Source organism: Aethalodelphis obliquidens, unplaced genomic scaffold, assembly GCF_003676395.1.
Source record: "Aethalodelphis obliquidens isolate GAN/ISIS:26980383/991018 unplaced genomic scaffold, ASM367639v1 scaffold33, whole genome shotgun sequence".
In the NCBI taxonomy this organism is placed as follows: domain Eukaryota; kingdom Metazoa; phylum Chordata; class Mammalia; order Artiodactyla; family Delphinidae; genus Aethalodelphis; species Aethalodelphis obliquidens.
In genome coordinates this window covers 4,755,203-4,782,133 of record NW_020837977.1, presented here as the reverse complement: position 1 = coordinate 4,782,133, position 26,931 = coordinate 4,755,203, and the positions used below count along the sequence as shown (strand labels likewise).

The following is a 26,931-nucleotide window of genomic DNA, read 5'->3' as shown; positions in this document are numbered from 1 at the left end:
TTTTATTGAAAATAAAGAGTAAATTCCAAAGTTAAAGGTCTGAGACCTAGTCAATAAATCAAATCTATTTAAAATGTCCTCAACTGGCAATGATATGCCACATATTTAGGTTTTAGTTCAAGCATAATTTTTATCCTGGGGACTTCCCTGGTGGCACAGTGGTTAAGAATCCGCCTGCCAGTGCAGGGGACACGGGTTGGAGTCGTGGTCTGGGAAGATCCCACATGCTGCACCACAGCTACAGAAGCCCGCGTGCCTAGAGCCCGTGTTCCGCAACAAGAGAAGCCACCGCAATGAGAAGCCCGCACACGGCAACAAAGAGTAGCCCCGCTCGCTGCAACTAGAGAAAGCCTGCAGGCAGCAACGAAGACCCAATGCAGCCAAAAATTAATTAATTAATTATCTTTAATAAGACTTTTTATTCTGCCAATGGGGTTGAGATTAGGCGAGAGAAAAGATATTATATACCGTTTATTTAAGCAGTAAATTTTTAAAAGAATGATGGTTCCTTGTACCAAGACATATTCCTCCAGTAATATCAGCCTTATAATTAGGCATGATAGGTGAATGTTTTGTGGTATAATTTAAAAGTTTCCACAAATCAAAAATATCTCCATTGCCTGAGATTCTGCTGATATATTCATTTGGGTCAGGATATAATCCGACTCTCATGGTGATTTCAGGTTGGTAGAACAGGAGTCAGAGGTAAAGACAGGTAGACAGATGTTTCCATGGAGAATGAAAACGACAGGGCAAGGAACGGGCAGCAGTAGCATGTGCTATGTTGGAGAGCCCTGAGCAGCCCCAAAGAGGCTGAGAACTTGGCCTTGCTAGGAAAGGGAGGGGAAGGCACCAGCATGAAAGGTGCAGAGGGGAGAAGGGGAAGCAGGCTGAAGAGTAACCAGGATAAATATAACTTGCCCACAACGTCTCCCAGGCTGGCCTGGATGCCACTATGCAGTTGAGCAATTACATTTTCATTTTCAACCTACCTGGTTATGATTTTGCAGAGAGGAAATTAGTTCTTTTCAGTCTATTTCTACTGTGAATTTTGATGTTCTCTGTGTATCTGCCTAACATGTGGTACCTGACAATCTCCCAACCATATCATTAGGATGAAAACTTTAAAGCAAAAAGACCAAGCAGCATAAAAGTTGTGCCTCTTGCAGCAGTGCTAGGTTATCGTCTGCCTGTGCTTTGTTTCTGCCTAGACTTTCAGAAGCAAACACTATTTATGCAATGAGAGGACGCGGCTGTGGGAATGACACCATGGAGTTTTTCTTATTATGATCACTGTGTTAACTCTTTTATTTATACAAAAGGCTTAGAATTTGTTTTCTTCCGCTTAATGCCTTAGGAAATAAGACTTAGAAACTCTAAGGGCCACAGAGTTTGTTGGATTTGTATTTGCGTAAATAAAAATTTGATGAGAATGACACACATATCCAGTGGGCATTCTTTGGGTTGACTACATAGACCTGGACAAAATCCTAGAAAATGCTTTTCATTTTGTTAAATATTTTTTATTTTTGGTTGCGTTGGGTCTTCGTTGCTGCACACAGGCTTTCTCTAGTTGCATCAAACAGGGGCTACTCTTCGTTGCGGTGCGCAGGCTTCTCATTGCGGTGGCTTCTCTTGTTGCGGAGCACGGGCTCTAGGCGTGCCGGCTTCAGTAGTTGTGGCATGCAGGCTCAGTAGTTGTGGCTCACGGGCTTAGTTACTCCGTGGCCTGTGGGATCTTCCTGGACCAGGGATCGAACCCGTGCTTAACCACTGCACCACCAGGGAAGTTCCGAAAATGCTTTTTAAGGAATTCTAAACCAATGTGTAAATAATGTGACAAAATGAATTTTGTATATTTTATCATATTATATAAATGATCTAAAACCATAAAATAGTACTCTGATATTATGAGAAAGCTGATGATTCCACCTCTCCTGCTGCCCAAACCTTTCAGCCTCCTAGAGGCCAGTTAATGTAGTACAGCTGGCCGGTGACAGCCAGGGCTCGTTAGATTGCAGTTGGATGTGCTATCTTAGTATAATGTGTTTAGTCATGCTCTGCCTGTTTTGAGAGGTCCAATATTAGTTTCTTGGCATATACAAACCTGGCCTGACAATTAGGAGACCTAGAAGCCTAAAAGACAAAGCTGTGCTCAATAATCAACTCTGCAAACAACAGCTGTGGCCACAAATAAAATAGGCTTTTATTTGTAAGTAGTGTGGAAAGGGCTTTCGGTCACCCATATCCTCAAACACAGCTAGCAAATTTATCATCGTCTCCAAAGGAGAGATACAGCTGTTTATGTATAGAAATGCATGTATCTGTATGTATGCATGTGTTCCACCATAGAAGTAAGGTACTTCTATGAAAAATGTTCACCTCTTCACATATTTATGCATCTTCAGCACTACACGGGAGAACAGCTCCACCTGACTCGTTGTCCAGTTGGGGTTCCCCTAGCCCTGTCCACTAAGTGGTCTTCTTTCAGGAGGGGCCACCTAAGGTGTACCCAAAGAACCCCAAGGCTCCAGAAACCCCATTTTGAAAACCGAAGCAGTGATTTTCACTATGGAGATGAAGAAAGATTTTGTTTTAGAAGATGTAGCTTTTAAACTAGGCCTGATTCAAAATAGTTGTGTACCACATAGAGCATAGACTTCTGAACAGACGCTCCTTCCTGCCATTAGAAGGAAAGGGACGTGTGGTAGCCTTCAGACCTGACCTTCCACCTCTCTTTCCTTCTGGTATATGTTTTACAGGCTACAAGAAATAAGGCATGGCCTTATAAGGCAAGGCTGTGACAGGGTGACCACGTGTAAGTCAACAACTGACAAACTTCTACCTAAAAAGTAAGAAATTCAATCATGAGAATGTTTAGGCTTTATATGAAACTTATCTGAACATTTATCATTTAAATATAGTCAGTGTATTTTTATATGTAGACAAAATATCTTGGTGGTTGAATTTTGCCTTGCTAGCCAGGAATCACTATAGACCTAAATCTTCATCTGTGAAAACTATTTGTGGAACAGATGTAATAATATTAGCCACCATTAAATAAGTACCTACTAGGTGCTAAATATATTTAGGCTCTAATCCTGACCTTATCAGCTCTATTACCTGAAGAGTAGATGCCTCATAGCTGAGTGACATAACTGGGATTTGAGTCCAAAACGTGACCTATAAGCTAAGGCTGTAGTTTAAAATGATGGAATCAGTTACTTTAAAATTAACTATGTAAGTCATATATAACTCTCATGTGGTAAATAAACATTTACCTAATCAAAAATTGGGTCTTGGGCTTCCCTGGTGGCGCAGTGGTTGAGAGTACGTCTGCTGATGCAGGGGTTCGTGCCCGGGTCCAGGAAGATCCCACATGCCACGGAGCGGCTGGGCCCGTGAGCCTGCGCGTCCGGAGCCTGTGCTCCGCAACAGAGGTCACAACAGTGAGAGGCCCGCGTCCAGCAAAAAAAAAAAAAAAATTGGGTCTTTTACTTTGAGACAAATCACACAATTGAAAAACCCACATGATATTTAGAAACTGATATCAATCAATGGGCTATCAATAATGTTAACTTCTATTAAATCTCAAATTATTTAATGAAGAGGTTAATAAAAAATGTCCTAAACTGGCAGTAATGACCAGGCATAATTCAATCTATGGCATTTCCTTATAACAAAGATTTCTAACCTTATAAACCTTATAACAAAGATTTGCTAAATATATTTGCTGAGAAATATCATAAAATAAACCACTTGAATCCATTCAAAACCCAAATAGAAACAGAAGTGCAAAAAGTAATAAATAAAAGGTCAGAAATCTAAATGTCAGGACTAAGAAAGGGTCAATATGAAAATAACACAGACGCTATATATAGGTGTATAAGTTGTCAAAGGCATGTTGAAGGACTAAAAGGTCTATCCTTTCGGGGGGACTGTGAAAGGTAACCTACCTTCTCTCCCATTGACAGAAATGATCCACATCTCAGCCTAGGAAATATTAGGTTCATGTTACCTTTATATGGATCATCAGAGTAAAATAATAATTATAATTTAATAATAACTATTATTATTGTTATTACTTGGGGGTAGGAATTATGACCCAGTATACACACACACACACACACATAAATCAACATTTTACAAAACATTACTTACGCTTCCTGATATTTTCTGTTCTATCCTCACCTATTCTATTTCACTTTGTGTGTGTGTGTGTGTGTGTGTGTGTGTGTGTGTGGCCGCACCATGCGGCATGAGGGATCTTAGTTCCCCGACCAGGGATCCAACCCATGCCTCCTGCAGTGGAAGCATGGAGTCTTAACCACTGGACCACCAGGGAAGTCCCCACCATTTCACTTTTTTTACGGCTGATTCTGACTGTCAGAATTTCTGACCCATCAAGGAGTTGGGACGCACAGTTTGAAAAATGCTGTTCTAGGGAGCTGTTCATAGGTAGCTGCCACCCTGATCTGGTGGGATCTGCTTACTAGGGGCTTGAATAACAGAGAGACAGGGATATACAGTACACTTACCGGTGGTTTATCTAAACAATAGCATGAGAATCCCCCAGCACTTTTAACTTATAAACCACCACTAGAGGAAGTGTTTAAAATTGGGCTTTTTGCACAGGGAACTCTACTCAGTACTCTGTAATGACCTATATGAGAAAAGAATCTAAAAGAGAGTGGATATATGTATATGTATAACTGATTCACTGTGCTGTACAGCGGAAAGTAACACAACATTGTAAAGCAACTATACTCCAATTAAAATGTTTTTAATAACATTTATTTATGGGCTTTTTTGCTATTGCTCCACCTCCATTTATAGCTACAGGTCCATTTCTCTTACCTCCTTTATAGCAAAGTTCTTCAAAAACTAACAACAAATGCTGTCTTTTTTTACGCCCTGAATTTTAATCAGCATCTGAAGAGTTTTTTTGAGAAGGCTGCTTTTTCTCTATATTATCATAGCCTGGGTAGCACAGGTGCTAATGATCACAGAAGGAAAGTGTCTTAGTGTACATGACTTCTATAGAAACCATCAAAAAAATTGTTTTATATATATATATATATTTTTTTTTTTTTTTTTTGTGGTTCGCAGGCCTCTCACTGTTGTGGCCTCTCCCGTTGCGGAGCACAGGCTGCGGACGCGCAGGCTCAGCGGCCATGGCTCACGGGCCCAGCCGCTCAGCGGCACGTGGGATCTTCCCGGACCGAGGCACGAACCCGTGTCCCCTGCATCGGCAGGAGGACTCTCAACCACTGCGCCACCAGGGAGGCCCAATTGTTTTATATTTTACTAGAATTTGAGACGTATAACACTGGAGCAGGAACTTATGTAATATATATATATACATATATATACATAAAACATACATAATATATTACATAAAAGAAAAGTATAAATTAGTGCTAAGAGCAATGTGGCTAGTGATTACGTAATCCCTATCATTCTTTTTTTTAATATGTTTCAGATGTACAGCATTATAATTCAACACCTATATACGCCAAAAAAATGATCACCAGCACAATTCTAGTTACCATCCATCTAAAATTGGGTTTTTTTAATTTCCTCACATCAGAGAAATTTCTTGTTGCTACCTTGACCATTTTAATACGGTATCCTATAGTGTGTCCTTATTTATCTTTTTCCTACATCCCTCTGGGGCGAGCGACCTTTACAGCTCTGGACCCACATGTTCTAACTGGTACTGGGCTGCTGTTTAGAATACAGGTGTTCATTATCTACTTAACAATTGTAGCTGTTTACTTGCAACAGTAAATACAACTTTGTTTCTCCCAGTTAAGAACTGTTTCTCCTGCTGACTAGGGTTCCAAACCCCTATGACGTTCCCTCTCCTTTGCAAATAACATTAAATTCACTTTCGAAGGGAATCTATGTTATGGCTCCTTGAGTGTTCTCAACTCTGCCTCTCATTAAAGACCGGACCCTTTCATTGAATAATACAACCAAATTGTATTAATTTCCTAGGGCTTCTGTAACAAACTACCACAAACTGGGTGACCAAAAACAACAGAAATTTATTCTCTCATAGTTCTGGAGGCTAGAAGTCTGAAATCAAGGTGTCTGAAGGCGCTAAAGAGGAATCCTTCCTTGCCTCTCCCTAGCTTTTGATGGCTGCTATCAGTTCTCGGAATTCATTGCCTTATAGCTGCACCACTCAGTCTCCGCCTCTGTTGTCACGTGGCCATCTTCCCTCTGTGTGTGTCTCTCTGGATTTCTTCTAAGGACACCAGCTATTGGATTGAGGGTCCACCCTAGTTGAATATGACCCCATCTTAACTAATTACATTTGCAAAGACTGTTTCCAAATAAGCTCGTATTCTGAGGTCCTGGGTATACATGAACTTTCAGGGGACACTATCAACCCGGTATGCTGACTTTTCCAAAGGACTAGATATTTATCTCTATCAAACTTACCAGTCAGCAACATCTACAGACATGGGCTAAATGGCAATTTCATAGGAAGGAATGTGCTAACTTCAAACAAGAAATTGTAAGAATAGAGTTCTTCTACCTCTAACATTATATACTAGTTAATAATTCTGCCCCAAACTCTACAGTCCATGTTTTTTTAAATGCACTTAGATCATAAAAATATTGGCATTTCTATAGAACGCTATAACTTCCAAAACACTTTCACGTGCATTATGTAATTTCCTCATCACTACAACCTAGTAATGTAAATGAACTTGTCATGATTAGCCCCAGTCTATACTTGGAGAAATTAAGGCTCCATGTCTTGACTCAGGTCGTGCAGTTACTTTTGTAATGCAGACCCAGGAGGAAGGTCACGTGATCTGACTCTTCACCCAGCATTCTTTCTACTGCCAAGTATGCGAAAGTGTTTAAAGTAGTGACTGGGAGAGCAAGGAAGTCTGGGTGAAGAGATCTGGGTGGGAGTAGAGACCACTTCCCCATCATCTGTGAAGCTTTTTTCTAGCTAACTACATCCACGACCCTAGAATCTCTGAACAGTGCTGAAAATCCCCACAAGGCCTAACAACACACCCCTGCTTCCAAAACTGAGATCCACTGGTTAAAAATCTACAGAAGAGCCTCCTAAGCTGATTTTTTTTTAATTTAATTGTGTGGATTTGTGTCTGAGGTCAGAGCTTCTCAAACTTAAATGTGCGTATGAATCACTTGGGAATCTTGTGAAAATAAGTTCTGATTCAGTGGGCCTTTTGGATGGAGCCTGAGATTCTGCATCTCCAGTAATCTCCAAGGTGATGCTGCTGATTCGTGGACCACATTTTGATTGATAAGCTCTGAAGTAGCCTTCGTGATAGAACCCGGGAAGGACTCTATACAGATAACAGAATGAGTCTATGTGATTGTAGAAAATGTCCACATCCGACAGCTACAAACAGCAGGACCTCTCTGCCCAATTAAACCCCTCCTTAATCCCTAATAAGAACAGATGTGCTTGAGCCCATTTAAATCATGGGTCTCCAATGGTTGCTGTCAAAACAAGCCAAACAGAAATCCATTCAAGGCCCTTGTTTGTGATGCTTGGCTTCAGGCCGTGAAGAACACCTGTCATCCATGCAACAGAAGCGTCCATGAGCTGCTGCTGCCCACTGGCCCAGGGACAGCACAGCAGCCTGCCCCCAGGAGCAGGTATCAGGTGAACCCCGCAAGTTCTCTGCAGTCACAGCTGGATTTGGCTCCCATCTAACCTTCCCCTTGGAAGAGCCGCTTCATTTCAGCATGACCCTCGTAAGTCTTCTGTTTTCTGGCATTCCATAATGTTGTCTTAATGATGTTGACCCCAAAACTACTTTCTAGAAGACGTTTGCTGCAGAGATTCATTAAAAGGAAAAATAATGATGGCATTACAGCTTTTGTTGTTTTCTTTCTTTGAAGCTGCTGTGACAGTCTTTAGATATGGGGCTAATGGTGGAAATAAATCCTTGCAGTTCCCTGTTAATGGTGATTGATGAGGCCGACTAGGTGTCCAAGGAACACAGCCAGTTTTTAATGGCACGTTAATTCTGTAAATGTAGAAGACTTCCTTGCAGAAATTGGAAGTTGGAGTGGGTGAGAAATAATTCCACAAATGAGCATGCTTCTTTTTTTTTTTTAATAAAGTGAATGGTTTTTTATAAATTTTTTTATTTTTGGCTGCATTGGGTCTTTGTTGCTGCGCGTGGGCTTTCTGTAGTTGCGGCGAGCGGGGGCTACTCTTCATTGTGGTGGAAGGGCTTCTCATTGCGGTGGCGTCTCTTGTTGCGGAGCATGGGCTCTAGGCACGCGGGCTCAGTAGTTGTGGCACGTGGGCTCAGTAGTTGTGGCTCATGGGCTCTAGAGCACAGGCTCGGTAGTTGTGGCGCACGGACTTAGTTGCTCCGTGGCATGTGGGATCTTCCCAGACCAGGGCTCGAACCCGTGTCCCCTGCATTGGCAGGTGGATTCTTAACCACTGAGCCACCAGGAAAGCCCCCATAAATGGGTTCTTAAACTAGTTTTTGCCCTGTGTGATTTCAGAATGTACACTTAGGGTAAAATTTTATAAAAGAAAATAGTTCTGGCAAATAATATACTGTGTGTCTCATAATGTTTTCATGTACCAAGAAACTGGTGTTTAAGAGAAAAATTTGTCTGTTTCTATTTCAAAACCTAAAGTTCTGGGCTTCCCTGGTGGCGCAGTGGTTGGGAGTCCGCCTGCCGATGCAGGGGACACGGGTTCGTGCCCCGGTCCGGGAAGATCCCACATGCCGCGGAGCGGCTGGGCCCGTGAGACATGGCCGTTGAGCCTGCGTGTCCGGAGCCTGTGCTCCGCAACGGGAGAGGCCACACAGTGAGAGGCCCGCGTACCACAAAAAAAAAACAAAAAAAAACCTAAAGTTCTTATTGGAATTCTTTAATATGAGGAAATATCATTTTCAAAGACAAATTATGATTTATTTAAGTCAAGGATCACTCAGAGTTTCTACCTGTGTAAGATAATAATGGAGATCTGTCAAGGCTACTCAGTCTCCCTGATAAACTTAGTCATAAACATGGCAGAGTCCTAGAGTTCCCAACTGCACAGCAAGTAAGGTTGAAATTCCAGCTTATAGAGTGGTCCCTCGGCATCTGCGGGGGATTGGTTCCAGGACACCTACGGATACCAAAATCCATGAATGCGCCAGTCCCTTATATAAAATGGTGTAGTACAGCCGGCCCTCCCTATCTGGGGATGCAGGACCCGTGGATACAGAGGGCCGACTGTGAACATTTTTATAATCTCTTCCCTTCTTGCCCTTTCCTACTGTCCTTGCAATGGAAACTTCTCTTCTTGTCTTCATTTGCACCCCTACCCCTATCTGTCCCACACATCCTAGTTTGTGCTCTTCTAAATGCACATCTGAACATGTCATTCCCTTGCTTAAAATGTCTATGGCTTCTCCTCCTGACAGCAGTGTCCTCAAGCTTTAGCGAGCATCAGGATGACCTAGAGGGCTTGTGAAAGCACAGGTAGCTGGGCCTCTCTCCAAAGCTTCTGATTCGATATATATGGAATGAGGCCTGCGAATTTGCATTTCTCACGAGTTACTACATAATGTTGATGCTTCTGGTCCAGGGACCACACTTTGAGGAAAACCCACCAAACTCTCCATTAATGCATCCAGCAGCTTTCAGGATTGGTCCATTGCCTAACTTCCCAGAATCGCCCCACCCCCGCTCAGCTCTGTTCCTCCGCCTGCATCAGTCACACCAGACTCCTTGGGTCCCAGAAACCAGGACTGTCGCAAGCTTGTGAAAGCTGTTTACTGCACAGATGACAGAGGCATCGTTCACATTCTAATCTCTTTATTGGTGCCCTCTGGAGGAGACCAGTGCACAGCCTGTACCCTTATATGCAGCAGCCCTGAAATCACCAGGGACTCCTATGGAGGACCCCAGTCAAACAAAATTACTTGGAACTTTCTGAGCAAACCACATAGTCTGGGCTTTGAAGCTTCACTTATCCTGAGAGGTCAGCCTATCGTGCCCATTAACCCCTTTTCTGTGTGGAAACTTCTATCCATCCTTTAAGGCCTCCCTCACAAAAAGAAGATGTATGATTAGAATTGTCCTGAGAGCAAGGAAACATTTTTCCAATAGGAAAAAGAAGGATGATAGAGCTGTAAATACTCCACTGTTCAAAATACTCTGTGTTCAAAATCTGTTTTTTCTCCCTCAGGTTTTCATGAATTATCTTTTCAAAGAACTAGAAAATTGAAGGAGAATAAGAAGGAGAAGAGAGAGGGAAGCTTCTTTTCATTTTCTTATTTTGTTTTAGGTCTTCACACATGTAAGATATTTGTTTATATAGGCACGGTATTTTAACAAATTATACTTGTAAATAAATATTAAATGCAACACTTGTAAGTTTACGCTTTTATGAAGTTTTTTGGTGACTTTCCTCTGATGCTTTACTTTTGGTTACATGGAACAGTGGTGTGTGTGTGTGTGTGTGTGTGTGTGTGTGTGTGTGTGTCTTTTTCATATTCTTTTTTATTGAAGTATAGTTGTATGTATGTACTTTTTAATAGTTAACCTACACTATTAATTCTTCTCAGTGGCTTAACATTTATTGCACAAACCTGAATCCACCCATATCTATACAAGGAACTATCACTTTATTCACTGGTTGGATTAACTGAGGCGCCAAGTCATACTCAGCAAAAAGAAAAGTGATATAAAATGAATACAACACTTTTTTTAAGAAAATGGACCCTTCTGTGAAGGTGAAGCTGAAAGTTACTATGCAGTCAAAAGCAGGCTTCTCAAAGAATAAGGTAAAAAAATTTTTTTAAAAGCAATCTGCTCAACATAATGAAAAAAAAACCAGAAAGGATTAATAAAATGACAGAGCTTAAACTAGGAAATGATTATTTTGCTGAAGTTGTAAAGTTGGTCTGTTATCACAAAACGGGATATTTGTAATATGAATTTCTGTCGTTAAAAAAGTCTATTGCTGGTTAAAGCTTTTTGGCTGACTTTGGACCGTGTGGAAGCAAGAGAAAATGACTAGGAACCTATCTTATTATTCTTGGGTAATTAGAAAATACTTGGTTTCTTCAAGGTCTATTCTCCTTTCCTCCAGTCCCTTTTTATGGTTATTCATTTATTTAAAACAGATTTGCGAAGTGTCTGCTCTGTTTCTACCTATAGAAAATAGGTAGTCATTCCCTTCCATAATTCGAAAATCCTGTTTGAGAAACAAAACTATCTCCTATGAAACTGTCAAATGATTAGTTAAGAAGGTTGTAAGGTTTTATGGGTGTAACAGATCAAAACTCTGGCCAACTGAAGCTAACACAGGGCGGGGGAGAGACAGCTTATTGGAAGGAACTGTTCCAAGGCAGAAATTGAGGGGCTTTGTCTGTCGCTCCTTCTTCTGGGACACTGCTATTAATGTGACTCCATCCAAGCAACTCCTAATCTCCAAGCCTCTCAGTTCAAACTTCAGATTTGCAAGAGGAAGAGAAGCCAATGGGGCCAGCCTGGAGCAAGGATTGCCCCCTGGATCAACATTCCAAGGAGGTAAGGTTGCCAGATCAAATACAGAATGCCTAGTGAATTTCTTATAAACAACAAATACTTTGTTGTCTCATACAAAAATTTGATTCAGACTTAACTGGGCATCCTGTATCTTTATTTCCTAAATCTGGCAATCTTGCAAGGAGGCAGCTCTGTGAGTGCAGGCAAGGCTGCAAAGGGAGACCACGTGAGTAAATGCAAGAAGTGTGCGTGACACCTTCTGTGCATTTGGTAACCCAAGAAATAGAGGCTTCAGGCATTCAGAGGAGAGACGCCAGTGTCATCTGGAGTGCAAGGGAGGGCTTCCTGGAGAAGTGGCAGGATTGGGGCAGATAGAGGACAATGGGGGAGGCAGTGCCTGATGGAATGAAAAGGAATGACATGCCCAGGAAGCAGTGAGGGTCCCAGCCTGGCTGGAAGGGGGAATTCAAGCCAGTTCAACCACCAAGCATGAGTAAAAAGGAATGGAAAGATGAAACCAGCTGAAAAACACATGAAAGCATAACGGTCTTTACAAGGGTCTCAAAATTTTAATCACTTACTGATTCCCCACCCACATTGAGGATGAGTCCCACTGGCACATAATTAACAAACCCCCTATGTGGTTTTCGAGAGTAATATTTGTTGACCTTCATTTTCCACTTGCTCACCTTCCCTGAGTTCACTCAGCTCAGGTAAGTGGAAGATGCGGCATCTCAGGAAAAGTCCAACTTAGGGAATTCTTCTTGATTCATTTTGCGCCAAGTAATAAAACTGTCTTTCCTTATGGCCCTCCAACTTATGCCATGCACGTGAATACGCTCTCTCTGTAGGATGTCAAAAGGACCACCATCTAGGCATTGGAGTCACACAAAGAATGAGGAACTTCTTACGGCTCAACAGGAATAGATGTATGATTTGGGAAGTTCTCAAATAATTATAACAATTAACATTTTGGGGGAATTCCCTGGCAGTCCAGTGGTTAAGACACTACGCACCCACTGCGGGTTCGAGCCCTTGTAGGGGAACTAAGATCCCCCATGCCATGTGGCGTGGCCAAATAGATAAATGAATAAATAAGTTTAAATAATTAACATTTTTTAGCACTCTACAGCTTGCAAAGTGCTATCATGTATTTTATCTTATTTGTTCTCGTATTAGAATTCTTCAGAGAAGTAGAACCAATAGAATATATATACACTCAGATTTTTCCATAACATCTTACAGAAAATCCGAACAAACTTTTTGGCCAACCGTATATACGTAAATGCATATATAGGTGTGTGTGTATTTATATACATATATAGACAGACAGATAGCCATCAAGGAGCTGGCCTCACACAATTGTGAGGACTGGCAAGTCTGAAATCCACAGGGCAAGACAGCAGGCTGAAAATTCAAGTTAAGAGTTGATGTTTCAATCTTGAGTTCAAAATCCACACAGCAGGACTTCCCTGGTGGCACAGTAGTTAAGAATCCGACTGCCAATGCAGGGGACACGGATTCAATCCCTGAATCCGTGGATCCCACATGCTGTGGAGCAACTAAGCCCATGCGCCATAATAACTGAGCCTGCGCTCTAGAGCCCACGAGCCACAACTACTCAGCTTGCGCACCTAGAGCCTGTGCTCTGCAACAAGAGAAGCCACCGCGATGAGAAGCCCGCACACCGCAACGGAGAGTAGCCCCCGCTCGCCGCAACTAGAGAAAGCCCGCGCGCAGCAACGAAGACCAATGCAGCCAAAAAAATAAATTAATTAATTAAAATTTTAAAAGTAAATAAATAAAAGCAATGGCTTTAAAAAAAAAAACCCAAATCTTAAAAAAAAAATAAAAAATTCCACAGAGCAGGCCAGGCAGACTGGAAACTCAGGCAAGGTTTCTGTGTGACAGTCTCGAGGCAGAATTGCTTCTTCTTTGGAAAACTTGTCGTCATCTTAAGACCTTCAACTGATTGGACGAGGCCCACCCATGTGATGGAGGATAATCTGCTTTACTCAAAGTCTACTGATTTAAACATTAATCACACCTAAAAAATACCTTCACAAGTTCCAGACTGCTGTTGGATGCAACAACTGGGCACCACAGCCTAGCCAAGTTGGCACATAAAATTAGCCAGCACAGTCCTCAAAACAATGCTCTATAGGTAAACAAGTCTTTATTTTCCACATTTTCTATATGGGAATAATAAGCCCTAGATAAAAGCTAATTGTGGTGCCCAAGTCCTCAAAACTAATAGAATAATCAGAAGCAGGATTCAAACTCAGACTTGTCAACTCTAAGTCCCTTACTATTGCCTCCCCTCCACCCACCAGGTGCAGTAGAATCCCTGAATCTTTTGTTTCTTTATAAAGTAAGACATGGCATACTTCAAGATTTCATCTAACTTGATTGTTCTATGATTTTTTTTTTTTTTTTACATTCTAGGTATCAAGTTAAATGAAATCCTGTTCAAAGGATATACTCCACTAATTCTCTTTCTTGTGTCCTTCCCCCAAAATCTGTTATTCACACACTAAAGGGAAGAGTCTGAACATTGACGGTGTGCGTTCTTGGAGTTAGGCTGAGCAGTCTAAAGAAAAGAGCCATAGTTCCTGCCCTTCAGGGGCCAATAGAGGCAGTAATGTCTGTGTTTCACCAAGCTTGGCCCATCTTCATTTTTACTCTCTGGCTCCTGAAGACTTTGTAAGAACAAATTACCTACAAAGAGGTTGTCTAATCACTGGAGTGGGTGTAAGATTAAAGGTGTCTCTATCTCACTGTTGCTCCTTTCTTTGCAGAGTTACTATGAATGAGATTAAAGTTCCCTTCACCAGCCTTCTACCTGATGACTTGCTTCCCCAAATCTAATCTTTTAAAATAAGAAATGTATCATGGATTGTGAAACGCAGCTTATTCCAGGAGATACCAAGAAAATATGACAACAGTATCTTTAGTCATAGGACAGCCAAAACCTCTCCTCTCAAAAAATTGGTTTCAGATCTGAGAATAAAAACCAAAAGAAAAATTCGATAGTATGCAGAACTGGATTGCTTCTCACATCCCACCCCATCCCAAATGAAAAGCATCATGCAGGCTCCCAGCTGACATCTGCTTGTGTGTGGATGACTCAGTCTTTTGAAACCCCTCATTCAGCAGTCCACAGATGGGGGGTGGGGGATTGAATTTCTGGGCTCCTCTTATCCATGGGTCCAAAATCCATGGGTCCAAAATAATTAAAAATCAACTGACCCTTTCAGTGATGCTCATTCTTTGCATGAGTCATGTGGTGCTAGCCCATAAGGGATTCATGCTTGTATATGAAAATCATCAGAGAACTTCAGCACAGAATCTCATTCGTCCTGGGAGGGCAAGGGGATATTTGTGAGAAGAAAGGGCTGATCGTCAACCAAGGGCCCCCAGCCTTAGAGGAGAGCATCATGGTTTCAAGGAATATGAGATATTAGGACTGCAAACAGTCCTAGATTATTCTTCCTTTGGTGCAAATCACAGGATTTATTTTCTGGTTTGCTGAGTCCAATAGTCTTCTGGGAAACAGCTAGAAATAGAAGATAGGTAGATGAAAGTCATGATATTTTTACCTCCTTCTCACTTCTTCCCTCAACAAATGGTTTGGTCTTTGGCTTACAGGCTCAGAACTGTCACTGTGCTCTGTCCTCTTCCTGAAAATAGAAGAAGTTTCATGTTTCTAATAATGCTCATCACAGACCTTCTTCCTGCCGACTTAAATAAGTTGATTCTCTCCTGAAAATTCTTATAATCACGTTTCCGCATGTTGTTTCCTATTGCTGACCAGGTTTTGTTTTTTTTAATGTACTATATTCCACTAAGAAGATAACACAGGAGTGCTATATAGTTAAGAGCTTATAACTCACTCAGTTTCACCTCTCAGCACAGATTTGTCAAAGAAGGAAGGAGAGTTTGGGGGAGATGAGAGAGAGAAAGTATCTGCACTGACCTCAGTGCAAGGCACCCAAGTTCCCATGTGTTTTGGGGGAGTACTGAAAGTTGGTGAATACAAAACAGATTATCACTCAGGAGGCCCAAGCTTGAAAACTTTCTGCATATTTTAAGACTCAAGGCAGGTCAGATTCACCCGAAGCGACCTCAGTCTACCTCTTTCTTTTTTTAATTGTGATATAATTGACATATAACATTGATTTAATTTTAGGTGTACAAATAATGATTTGATATCTGTCTATATTATGAAATGATTACCACAATGAGTTTAGTTAACATCCATCACTTCACATAGTAACAAAATGTTTTTCCTGTGATGCGAATTTTAAGATCTACTCTCTTCTACTCTATTAACCCATTGCTGTACATCCCCAGGACTCAATTTATTTTATTGTTGGAAGTTCATACCCTTTGACCAACCTCACCCATTCCGCCCACACACCCAGCCAACCTCAGTCCAGTTCTTAAATATTGGCAAACTAGACGGTTCAGTCCTAAGGCAGATAAGCTACAGTTATCTGGGTTTGGCATGCAAACCACTGGCGAGGGGAAACAATGTGCTTGGAAGTCTTTAAACTATGAACACGAAATAGGTCTCCAGTTGTATTTAAATGGGGGAGAAGCGGTTTGTCTTCATTATTCCCTCCCAACGCTGACCAAAGGCTTTTTCCAGACGCAACTCCAGCACGTATAGTACTTTACATTTTATAGATGCTGCGTGTGCTTGACCTAGTCTGGTCCTTAACAAGCCTCTCAGGCAGGTGAGGCAACTGGAAGGCACCTCATTTTGCAGATGAGGGCACTGATGTTTGCAGAGGAAACTGTCTTGTCCGCGTGGCCACGGAGGTAGGGCCATGGGTTTTATTTATTTTTTAACATCTTTATTGGAGTATAATTGCTTTACAATGGTAGGTTAGTTTCTGCTGTATAACAAAGTGAATCAGCTATACGTATACATATATCCCCATATCTCCTCCCTCATGCGTCTCCCTCCTACCCTCCCTATCCCACCCCTCTAGGTGGTCACAAAGCACCGAGCTGATCTCCCTGTGCTATGCGGCTACTTCCCACTGGCTATCTATTTTACATTTGGTAGTGTATATATGGCCATGCCACTCTCTCACTTCGTCCCAGCTTACCCTTCCCCCTCCCTGTGTCCTCAAATCCATTCTCTACATCTGCGTCTTTATACCTGTCCTGCCCCTAGGTTCTTCAGAACCTTTTTTTTTAAGATTCCAAATATATGTGTTAGCATACGGTATTTGTTTTACTCTTTCTGACTTACTTCACTCTGTATGACAGACTCTAGGTCCATCCACCTCACTACAAATAACTCAATTTCATTTCTTTTTATGGCTGAGTAATATTCCATTGTATATATATGCCACATCTTCTTTATCCATTCATCTGTTGATGGACACTTAGGTTGCTTCCATGTCCTGGCTATTGTAAATAGTGCTGCAATGGACATTGTGGTACATGACTCTTTTTTTTTTCACATTTTTATTGGAATATAATTGCTTTACAATGGTGTGTTAGTTTCTGCTGTATAGCAAAGTGAATCATCTATACATATACATATATCCCCATATCTCCTCCCTCTTGCGTCTCCCTCCCACCCTCCCTATCCCACCCCTCTGGGGGGTCACAAAGCACCGAGCTGATCTCCCTGTGCTATGTGGCTGCTTCCCACTAGCTATCTATTTTACATTTGGTAGTGTATATATGGCCATGCCACTCTCTTACTTTGTCCCAGCTTACACTTCCCCCTCCCTGTGTCCTCAAGTCCATTCTCTACGTCTGCATCTTTATACCTGTCCTGCCCCTAGGTTCTTCAGAACCTTTTTTTTTTTTTTTTAGATTCCAGATATATGTGTTAGCATGTGGTATTTGTTTTTCTCTTTCTGACTTACTTCACTCTGTATGACAGTCTCTAGGTCCATCCACCTCACTATAAATAGCTCAATTTCGTTTCCTTTTATGGCTGAGTAATATTTCATTGTATATATGTGCCACACCTTCTTTATCCATTCATCCGATGATGGACACTTAGGTTGTTTCCATCTCCGGGCTATTGTAAATAGAGCTGCAGTGAACATTGTGGTACATGACTCTTTTTGAATTATGGTTTTCTCAGGGTATGTGCCCAGTAGTGGGATTGCTGGGTCGTATGGTAGTTCTATTTTTAGTTTTTTAAGGAACCACCATACTGTTCTCCATAGTGGCTGTATCAATTTACATTCCCACCAACAGTGCAAAAAGTTTCCCTTTTCTCCACACCCTCTCCAGCATTTATTGTTTGTAGATTTTTTGATGACGGCCATTCTGACCAGTGTGAGGTGATACCTCGTTGTAGTTTTGATTTGCATTTCTCTAATGATTAGTGATGTTGAGCATCCTTTCATGTGTTTGTTGGCCATCTGTATATCTTCTTTGGAGAAATGTCTATTTAGGTCATCTGCCCATTTTTGCATTGGGTTGTTTACTTTTTGGAAATTGAGCTGCATGAGCTGCTTGTAAATTTGGGGGATTAGATCCTTTGTCGGTTACTTCATTTGCAAATAATTTCTCCCATTCTGAGGGTTCTCTTTTCGTCTTGTTTGTGTTTTCCTTTGCTGTGCAAAAGCTTTTAAGTTTCATTAGGTCCCATTGGTTTATTTTTGTTTTTATTTCCATTTCTCTAGGAGGTGGGTCAAAAAGGATCTTGCTGTGATTTATGTCATAGAGTGTTCTGCCTACGTTTTCAGTTTATTGGTTTATTTTTATTTTGAGGTGCAGGTCCTGTCCCTATTCTTTTGTCTCTGTTTTTTCTTTTTTCTTTTGCCCTACCCAGGTATGTGGGGAGTTTCTTGCCTTTTGGGAGGTCTGAGGTCTTCTGCCAGCATTCAGTAGCTGTTCTGTAGGAGTTGTTCCACGTATAGATGTATTTCTGAGGTATTTGTGGGGAGGAAGGTGATCTCCACGTCTTACTCCTCCGCCACCTTGAAGGTCTCATCAGGCCATGTATTTTAATTCCTTGTCCTGTGTTCTTTCCACCACAAAACACCCACTATCTTCAAAAGATATAAAATCAACAAGTTGGTAAATAGGGGCAAATTTCCACCTGCCTTACTTCTCTCACAAACAGAAATCGATGCAACCAACTTTTGGGACCCAGTAACGCCAGTGCCAGGAGCCCTGTTCTTACCTCTGTGTGATCCTCTGAAAGTCTGTGTCTAAGTGAAGAATTGAATCATTATCCAGGCAATGCAAAAGGGAAGAAAAGTGTTATCCAGAAAGAATGTCTATTTCCAGTAACTAAATGCTTGGAACATACAGAGTATGATGTTTTACAAAGCCTTCGCATTTGAATCTTTTATTTCTTAAGCAACACAATCATATGTTGGCAATTCAACCAAAACGATGGGCTCAACTATGACTTGTCCTTGGTTTGGTTTGCGGACGTGAATGGAATTAGCACAATGTTTTAGTTGAGAAAGAGACTCGCCATATGTTAGAGGTGAAAGGAACCTTGGAAATGACGTAATCCAAATTCCGAGGGGGTTGACGGATATCACCCAGGTAGTTGTTTGGAATTTCCATTTCATTTGCGATATACAAACATAAGTCTATTTGCTGGAGCCGAAAGAGCCAGCTCTGGAGGCTGGTTATTAGAGGTGACAGGATTAAAAACCTAACTTGTGCATGGTTATAACAAATGAAGCAATACGTAAATGCCATAAGGGTTTGCTGTACCAAAGTAAATATCCATGTTTAGAGGTGTATCCTGTAGCTTAGAGCAAAATTTCACGTTTGTTCTATTTATCGTGTTAAAAAAAAAATTCTACCATAAAACAATAACCTTGCATTTGGCTTATTGCATCACTCATCATCCTTGGTATATATTGAATAATTTGTCTAAGGTGCTGTCTTTCTTGGAGAATTCCAAGTTTCACAAGTTATTTAAAATAAACCATTCCTTTACATTGACAGCAAATGGGTTTTGACAGATTGAACATGAGACAGAAAATAATGCGCTGCAATACCTTATAGTTTAACATGAATGTGGGGTTGCTAAGGGCTTGAGTGATTGGATATTTTTTCTTGAGTAATTCCTTTTCTTCAAGAATGTCCTTCAAATCTTGCTATGCCCATGCTAAATTTTCAGGTGTTAAAAGTAGCCATATTTATTAAGTTGCCATCAACCAGACCATAGACTAAGTCAGAACTATACAATGTTCATTATTTCCCAAAGTTACATACGAAAGTAAAATGACCTACAATCTCGGTCAGATTGTGGAGTCATGGAAAACCTGAAGGTCCACCTTGGATCGTCCACTTTGTTCTTTGTCTAAAAGGTTGGAAGATAGTAGAATGGTTTCATTTGTATTTCTGCTTTTCTCTTGCTCTTGCCCTAAATAAAATGCATCCAAAACAGGCAGGTGAACAGATAAGAAGATATGGAAAATCTAGAATATAGATTATCAGCACAAGAATGCTGGCAGCAATCCCCGTACTTAAAATGCCCAAAGGTATATCAGGAACAGTGTGACCGTCTAGAAAATACAGAGGAACCTAGTTCGTTATGGTAAGAACATAAGAGTAGATGGAATCCGACCAGTGCTTCCTAAGAATATTTAAGTAACAGAATATTGTAAATGTCCCCCTTCCATTGGCCCCCGAGGGGAAAGCTTTGAGGTGAGCATTCCCAACGTGTCCTTGATAAACCCTCTGAATCCATTATCCATGGGTTTATCTAAAACTTCTTGAGGGGATTTCTGACTTTAGCCTTCACAGTCTCTGGAGTAGATGAAGAGAACCTTTATTCTACTGTCATTCATTGATCCACATTTTTAAAGGAACTCCTGAAGTATACTCAGGTAAAAAGTACTTAGTTTTGCTTAAGAAAAAATTATAAAACACTAGTAATTCAGTACTGTTCTTTTTTTTTTTTTTAATTTATTTATTTATTTTTGGCTGTGTTGGGTCTTCGTTTCTGTGCGAGGGCCTTCCCCAGCCGTGGCAAGCAGGGGCCACTCTTCATCGCGGTGCGCGGTCCTCTCACTATCGCGGCCTCTCTTGTTGCGGAGCACAGGCCCCAGACACGCAGGCTCAGCAGTTGTGGCTCACGGGCCCAGCTGCTCCGCGGCATGTGGGATCCTCACAGACCAGGGCTCGAACCCGTGTCCCCTGCATTAGCAGGCAGACCCTCAACCACTGCGCCACCAGGGAAGCCCCTCAGTACCGTTCTTTAAGTTAAGAAAACTTAAATCTTTACTTCATTTCTGCAGTGCATTCTGGAACAAACTATGGTTTTCACTCTAAAGTGATTTAAGAGGAAAGATGGGAGCTGGAAGAAACAGGAAGAAAAAACAATGAAAGGTATAAATGAGGCATAAGAGGAGAAAAGAGCAAGGGTAAAGAGAATAACCCAGGAGTAGAGAAACTTAGAAGGATAAAGAGGAGAGAAGTTCAGAAGTCCTGATGTCAGTTATAGATAATTTTTTTCACAGTCTCATGTTTACTGGGATGTGTGGCCTCAGGATGTTTAACCATTGTCTACTGAATGCTGAATTTCTAACTTAAACAGTGTCAGGATACTTTTCTCAGAGCTACAGATAATAACAGTGATACCTCTTGAGGTCATTGGCAAAGGTCAGATGAAACCAAGCCAGACCTAACCTAGGTAAGAGAGGTTTCCTACTTCACCAAGAATCATGTGTTCCAGACGCACAATCTGTACTAAGCAAAGAAGTGCTTTATTCTGTTGCCCTCAAACCTTCATCTTCATGCTTTGCCTTATCAATCTAGAACACTGGGTTACAGTGAGGAAACCCCTGCTTAAGCTGTCTATACCCTGCATGGTTTTACAGATTTCCCACATACCTGTTCTTAGTCTTCGTCTTTCCAGACTGAAGTTCTGTTCATTTCAGCCTCTAACACTATGAGTAATTTTCATTTATTTAGTGATGTCTGTGTGCCGGGTAATCTTCACAACAGCCATGAAATAACTACGATCGTTGTCTTCATTCAACAGATCTGTAAACTGAGACATAGAGAGGTTAAGTAACTTGCCCAAAGTCACACAGTAAGCGATAAAGCCAAGCTCAGAGGTCAGGATGACTGACTCCAAAATTCAGTCACTGATCCTCTTTTTACTTCTTATTGAGCGCTTCCTCTCTCCTTCCACATCTGATATGGTGCGGCCCTGCCTCTGCCCCACGGGGATCCCTGAACCGAGATCACCATGGACAATCTTCAAGTTCTTTGTTCTGAAACCTTTCTCAACTGAATGAAGTTAGCTCACAACCCTCCTCTCCCGCCAGAGGCTGGCCAGAGGCCACACAGCCCAGGGTGGGGGCTCCCTCACTTCAGTGCTTACCACACAAATCGCACGTGTTCTATGGAAACATTGTTGTACTGAGGCCATATTATCTCTCCACGCATAGGTCTGCATTCACGTTTTTAGTTGTAGAATAAAACTTCTGGCAATCATGAATTTTTTCTAGCTAATATACCATGTATGGCAATTCATGTAAGGAAACATAAACCAGGTGGTTAAGAGAGAAAAATTACAAATAACTAAGAGAGGAGAGATGACGATTCCCCGAAAACTCTTCCAAAGGTGCCTAAGAACAATGGGCAAGGGGGGGGGGGAGGTGGGGAGAATGGATTTTTTCAAATGGCTTAGACCCTAGAATTAAAAAGTATATTACATTAGGCTTCTTTTTATTATTGTTAATTTTTACTGAGAGTAGAGTTGCTTTACAATGTTGTGTTATCGTCTGCTGTACAGCAAAGTGAATCAGCTGTACGTATATGTATATCCTCTCTTTCTTGGATTTCCTTCTCATTTAAGTTACCACAGAGCATTGAGCAGAGTTCCTTGTGCTGTGTAGAACATTCTCATTAGTTATCTGTTTTATACACATTAGGCTTCTAAGTGAAATAAACTCATAAAAAGTGGACGTATTTGTATTAGTTGGAGAATTTGGGGTTGTAAAGTCACCTTCTTGGAATACCTTTGAGCAAGACATATCCTTTAAAGAATGGTGAACGCATATGTCTCCTAGCTGCCTAAGCAACTAAGAGGCCTTGCTGACCTGACTTTCTTTTCTTTTCCAGATCTTGGCTATCGTGTCCATCTTGTTCATCGTACTCTCCACCATTGCGCTGTCTCTCAACACGCTACCAGAGCTGCAGGAGATGGATGAATTTGGACAGCCCAATGACAACCCCCAGTTAGCCCACGTGGAGGCCGTGTGTATCGCCTGGTTTACCATGGAGTACCTTTTACGGTTCCTGTCCTCACCAAATAAATGGAAGTTCTTTAAGGGCCCACTGAACGTTATCGACTTGCTGGCCATCTTGCCGTATTACGTCACCATTTTCCTCACGGAGTCCAACAAGAGCGTGCTGCAGTTCCAGAACGTGAGGCGCGTGGTCCAGATCTTCCGAATCATGCGTATCCTCAGGATCCTGAAACTCGCCAGACACTCGACGGGCCTGCAGTCCCTGGGTTTCACCCTCAGGCGGAGTTACAATGAACTGGGCTTGTTGATACTGTTCTTGGCCATGGGGATAATGATATTCTCCAGCCTGGTGTTTTTTGCCGAGAAGGACGAAGATGCTACCAAGTTCACCAGCATCCCGGCCTCATTTTGGTGGGCCACCATCACCATGACCACCGTCGGCTACGGTGACATCTACCCGAAAACATTATTAGGAAAGATCGTGGGAGGCCTCTGCTGTATTGCAGGCGTTCTGGTGATTGCCCTTCCTATCCCAATCATCGTGAACAACTTCTCTGAGTTTTACAAGGAGCAGAAACGCCAGGAGAAGGCCATTAAAAGGAGAGAGGCTCTCGAGCGGGCCAAGAGGAATGGAAGCATCGTTTCTATGAACTTAAAAGATGCCTTTGCTCGCAGTATGGAACTGATAGACGTGGCTGTGGAGAAGACCGGAGAGTCGGCCAATACGAAAGACTCCACGGGGGATAACCGCCTCTCTCCAAGCCGGTGGAAGTGGGCCCGGAAGGCTCTGTCGGAGACAAGCTCCAACAAGTCTTACGAGAATAAGTACCAGGAGGTCAGCCAAAAAGACTCCCACGAGCAGCTGAACAACACTTCTTCCTCCAGCCCACAGCATCTGAGCGCCCAGAAACTGGAGATGCTGTACAACGAGATCACCAAGACGCAGCCTCACTCCCACCCGAATCCCGAGCGCCAGCAGCAGCCCGAGAGGCCGTCTGCGTACGAAGAAGAGATAGAGATGGAGGAGGTGATCTGCCCGCAGGAGCAGCTGGCCGTGGCGCAGGCCGAGGGCATCGTGGACATGAAGAGCACCTCCAGCATCGACAGCTTCACGAGCTGCGCCACCGACTTCACGGAGACCGAGAGGTCGCCCCTGCCGCCGCCCTCCGCTTGCCACCTGCAGATGAAGTTCCCACCCGACCTCGCCCGGATAGAAGAGCACCAAAGAGCCAGGGCCCCCCCATTCCTCACCCTAACCCGAGAGAAGATGCCCGCGGCCAGGGACGCCAGCCCAGAATACGCTCCAATCGACGTAACTGTGAACCTCGACTCCAGTGGGTCCCAGGGTGGGCCCCACGGCCCCTCGCAGTCGGACAGTGCCGCCGAGAGCCCGAGGAGCTCGCTGAAAGGCAGCAACCCACTCAAGTCCGGATCGCTCAAGGTGAACTTCAAGGACAACAGAGGCGGGGCCCCGCAGACCCCACCCAGCACGGCCAGGCCACTGCCGGTCACCGCGGCGGACTTCCCACTCACCGCCCCGCAGCTCATCAGCACCATCCTCTTAGAAGAAACCCCCTCCCAGGGAGACAGACCCTTGCTGGGCGCCGAGGTTCCGGCACATTGTCAGGGACCCTCCAAAGGGCTGACGCCTCGGTTTCCCAAGCAGAAACTCTTTCCTTTCTCATCCAGAGAGAGGAGGAGCTTCACGGAAATAGACACGGGCGAAGACGATGATTTCTTAGAGCTCCAAGGGACCACGAGGCGGGACAAGCAGGCGGACTCCAACCCGAACTGCTTTGCAGATAAGCCTAGTGACGGAAGAGACCCTTTACGAGAAGAGGCCTCTGTGGGCACTTCCTCTCCACAGGACACAAGTCACAACTGTAGGCAAGACATTTACCATGCTGTGGCGGAAGTTAAAAAGGACACCAGTCAAGAAGGGTGCAAGATGGAAAACCACTTGTTTGCCCCAGAAATTCATTCCAACCCAGGAGACACAGGTTACTGTCCCACACGTGAAACCAGCATGTGACTAGTTACAAAGGCAATAATAAAAACAAAAACAAACAAACAAAAAACTTGTTTCTTAAAAATGCGGTTAATAATGCCTGTGAACTAAAAAGTGGGAAGCCCCTCTCCCCAAAACAGTGCATAAAATGTTATTTTTGCATGGCATGAACAGTTTAGTTTAAGTACTGTTTAAATAAAGCATCAAGACTGCATTTTGTAACAAACAAACAAAAATGACTGAAGAACAGTGAACAAATAAAGAGAGCTCTATTACGAACCGGTATTCTGCAATGTCTGACATTTTTGATCCTTTCATTTCAAATTGTAGACAGAGTTTCAACTTTGAGCTTTTCCGTTACAATGAATTTTAGAATTTGCACATGAAAGGATGAAATGTCATTGCATGAGTTCGTAATTGCCAGGCAAGGTGCTTTGAGCTTGCGAAATGGGTAACTTTGTAAATAACGGGGCTTGGGATGCAAAAGTGTCAAGAACAGATGGAAAGAAGTTTCTGAGACACAGGCACCTCCTTCACAGCTACTGCCTGGAGGAGCTGTACAGACTTCTTGTTGCAAAATTGCAACCTTTTCTTAAAGCATCCCACATATCTTGCTTTGGGTTATAAAGCTCTTATAAGTACATCTGTTTAAAGGAATACAGTATTTTTATTGACTTGTGATATAACTCATAGGGTACATTTTTCTTTTTTGCTTCTGCTTAGTTGTGGCATTTATGGTTTTATTTATAAATCATGGAAATAGGCAAGATGTAATGACCAGATATCCAAAAACTTGGAATTGCAGTTTGAAATTTTGCCAGTCAATTATATATCACTAATATCATGGGGAAAAGTATGTATCATGCCACAACCTATTACAGAAATGCATTTTTTAAAAACCTGAACATACTTAAAAGGTGATATTATACAACTAAACTTTTTTTTAATGTCCCTCCACTTTTGGAAAGCAGTTCTTTAAAAAAAAAAAAGAAGAAGAAGAAGGGGACTTCCCTGGTGGCACAGTGATTAAGGATCCGTCTGCCAATATGGGGAACATGGGTTCAACCCCTGGTCCCAGAAGATCCCACATGCCGCAGAGCAACTAAACCCATGCACCACGACTACTGAGCCCGGGCGCCTAGAGCCCGTGCTCTGCAAGAAGAGAAGCCACCACAACGAGAAGCCCGCGCACCGCAACGAAGAGTAGACCCCGCTCCCCGCAACTAGAGAAAGCCCGCGCGCAGCAACAAAGACCCAACACAGCCAAAAATCAATAAAATAAATAAAATTTTTTAAAAATGTATGTTGACCATCTAAAGACGACTGTATTTTCCACTTGAATCCAACATAACCTTTTCTGTCTAAAGATCTAAAGATAGAATGTAGACATGCCAAAATGGGAATTCCAAAAAGTGACTTTTGGCAAACTAAAAGCAGCGTTGTTTAAGTAAGACTGCCACCCCGCCCACCTGTACCCCGTAGATAGAGTTGGGTTTGGAAATGAGTTAACATATAAAGAACCCTGGCCTGGGACTTCCCTGGCAGTCCAGTGGTTAAGGCTCCACGCTTCCACTGCAGGGGGCACAGGGTTCCATCCCTGTTGGGGAGCTAAGATCCCGCATGCCACATGGTGCGCCCAAAAAAAAAAAAAAAAAAAGAACCCTGGCCTGATAATGGGTCACCCATTATTTCCCAGTGAGGGGAGAAAACACTGCCACCTGGGGAAGGCCACAAACGCCAGTAGCACCATCCAGTGATTGCAGCATCTAGAAACACCCCGTGTTTCCAACGCCCCCAAGAGATGGAGGATTATCCTAGTTGAAAGCAATACTTCCAGCATTTCGACTGAGAACAGTGAAATCCAGAGGCGTTAGGATATGGCTAGTGACTGTCCCGTTAGTGAAGACTGTGTAAAACCCAGGTCATTTGGATCAAATTTGCCTCACAGGAAATCAAGGCTCTAGCTCGATATGCAACTACCTGATGGGTGATCCTGGATGAGCCTTGAAATCCTCTCTTAGTTTCAGTTTTACCCCAATAAAAATCAAGACAAATTATTTCTAAGGTACCTTAAGACTGCAAATTAATATGATTCCTTGATCTCTCAGGAATGTGCAAGTTTGCCTCCACGTAATGCATTTTGTACGTGTGTGTGGGTGTGGATGTATAGTTCCGAGAAATAGGAAAATTCTGGGCCCAATTTAAAGC

At 42.5% G+C, this 26,931-nt stretch overlaps 1 protein-coding gene across 2 annotated transcripts in view; it reads left to right on the top strand.

Annotated features, from left to right (window-relative positions):
* Window positions 1–25,025, top strand: part of KCNB2 (potassium voltage-gated channel subfamily B member 2) — a 397,058-nt gene extending 372,033 nt beyond the window's left edge. For both annotated transcript variants that reach the window (XM_027127921.1, XM_027127922.1), the window contains exon 3: window positions 22,588–25,025. In XM_027127921.1, coding sequence (XP_026983722.1) covers window positions 22,588–24,747 — 2,160 coding nt within the window. In that variant the 3' untranslated portion in view covers window positions 24,748–25,025. The remainder of the gene's footprint in view (window positions 1–22,587) is intronic.
* Window positions 25,026–26,931: the final 1,906 nt, after the last annotated feature.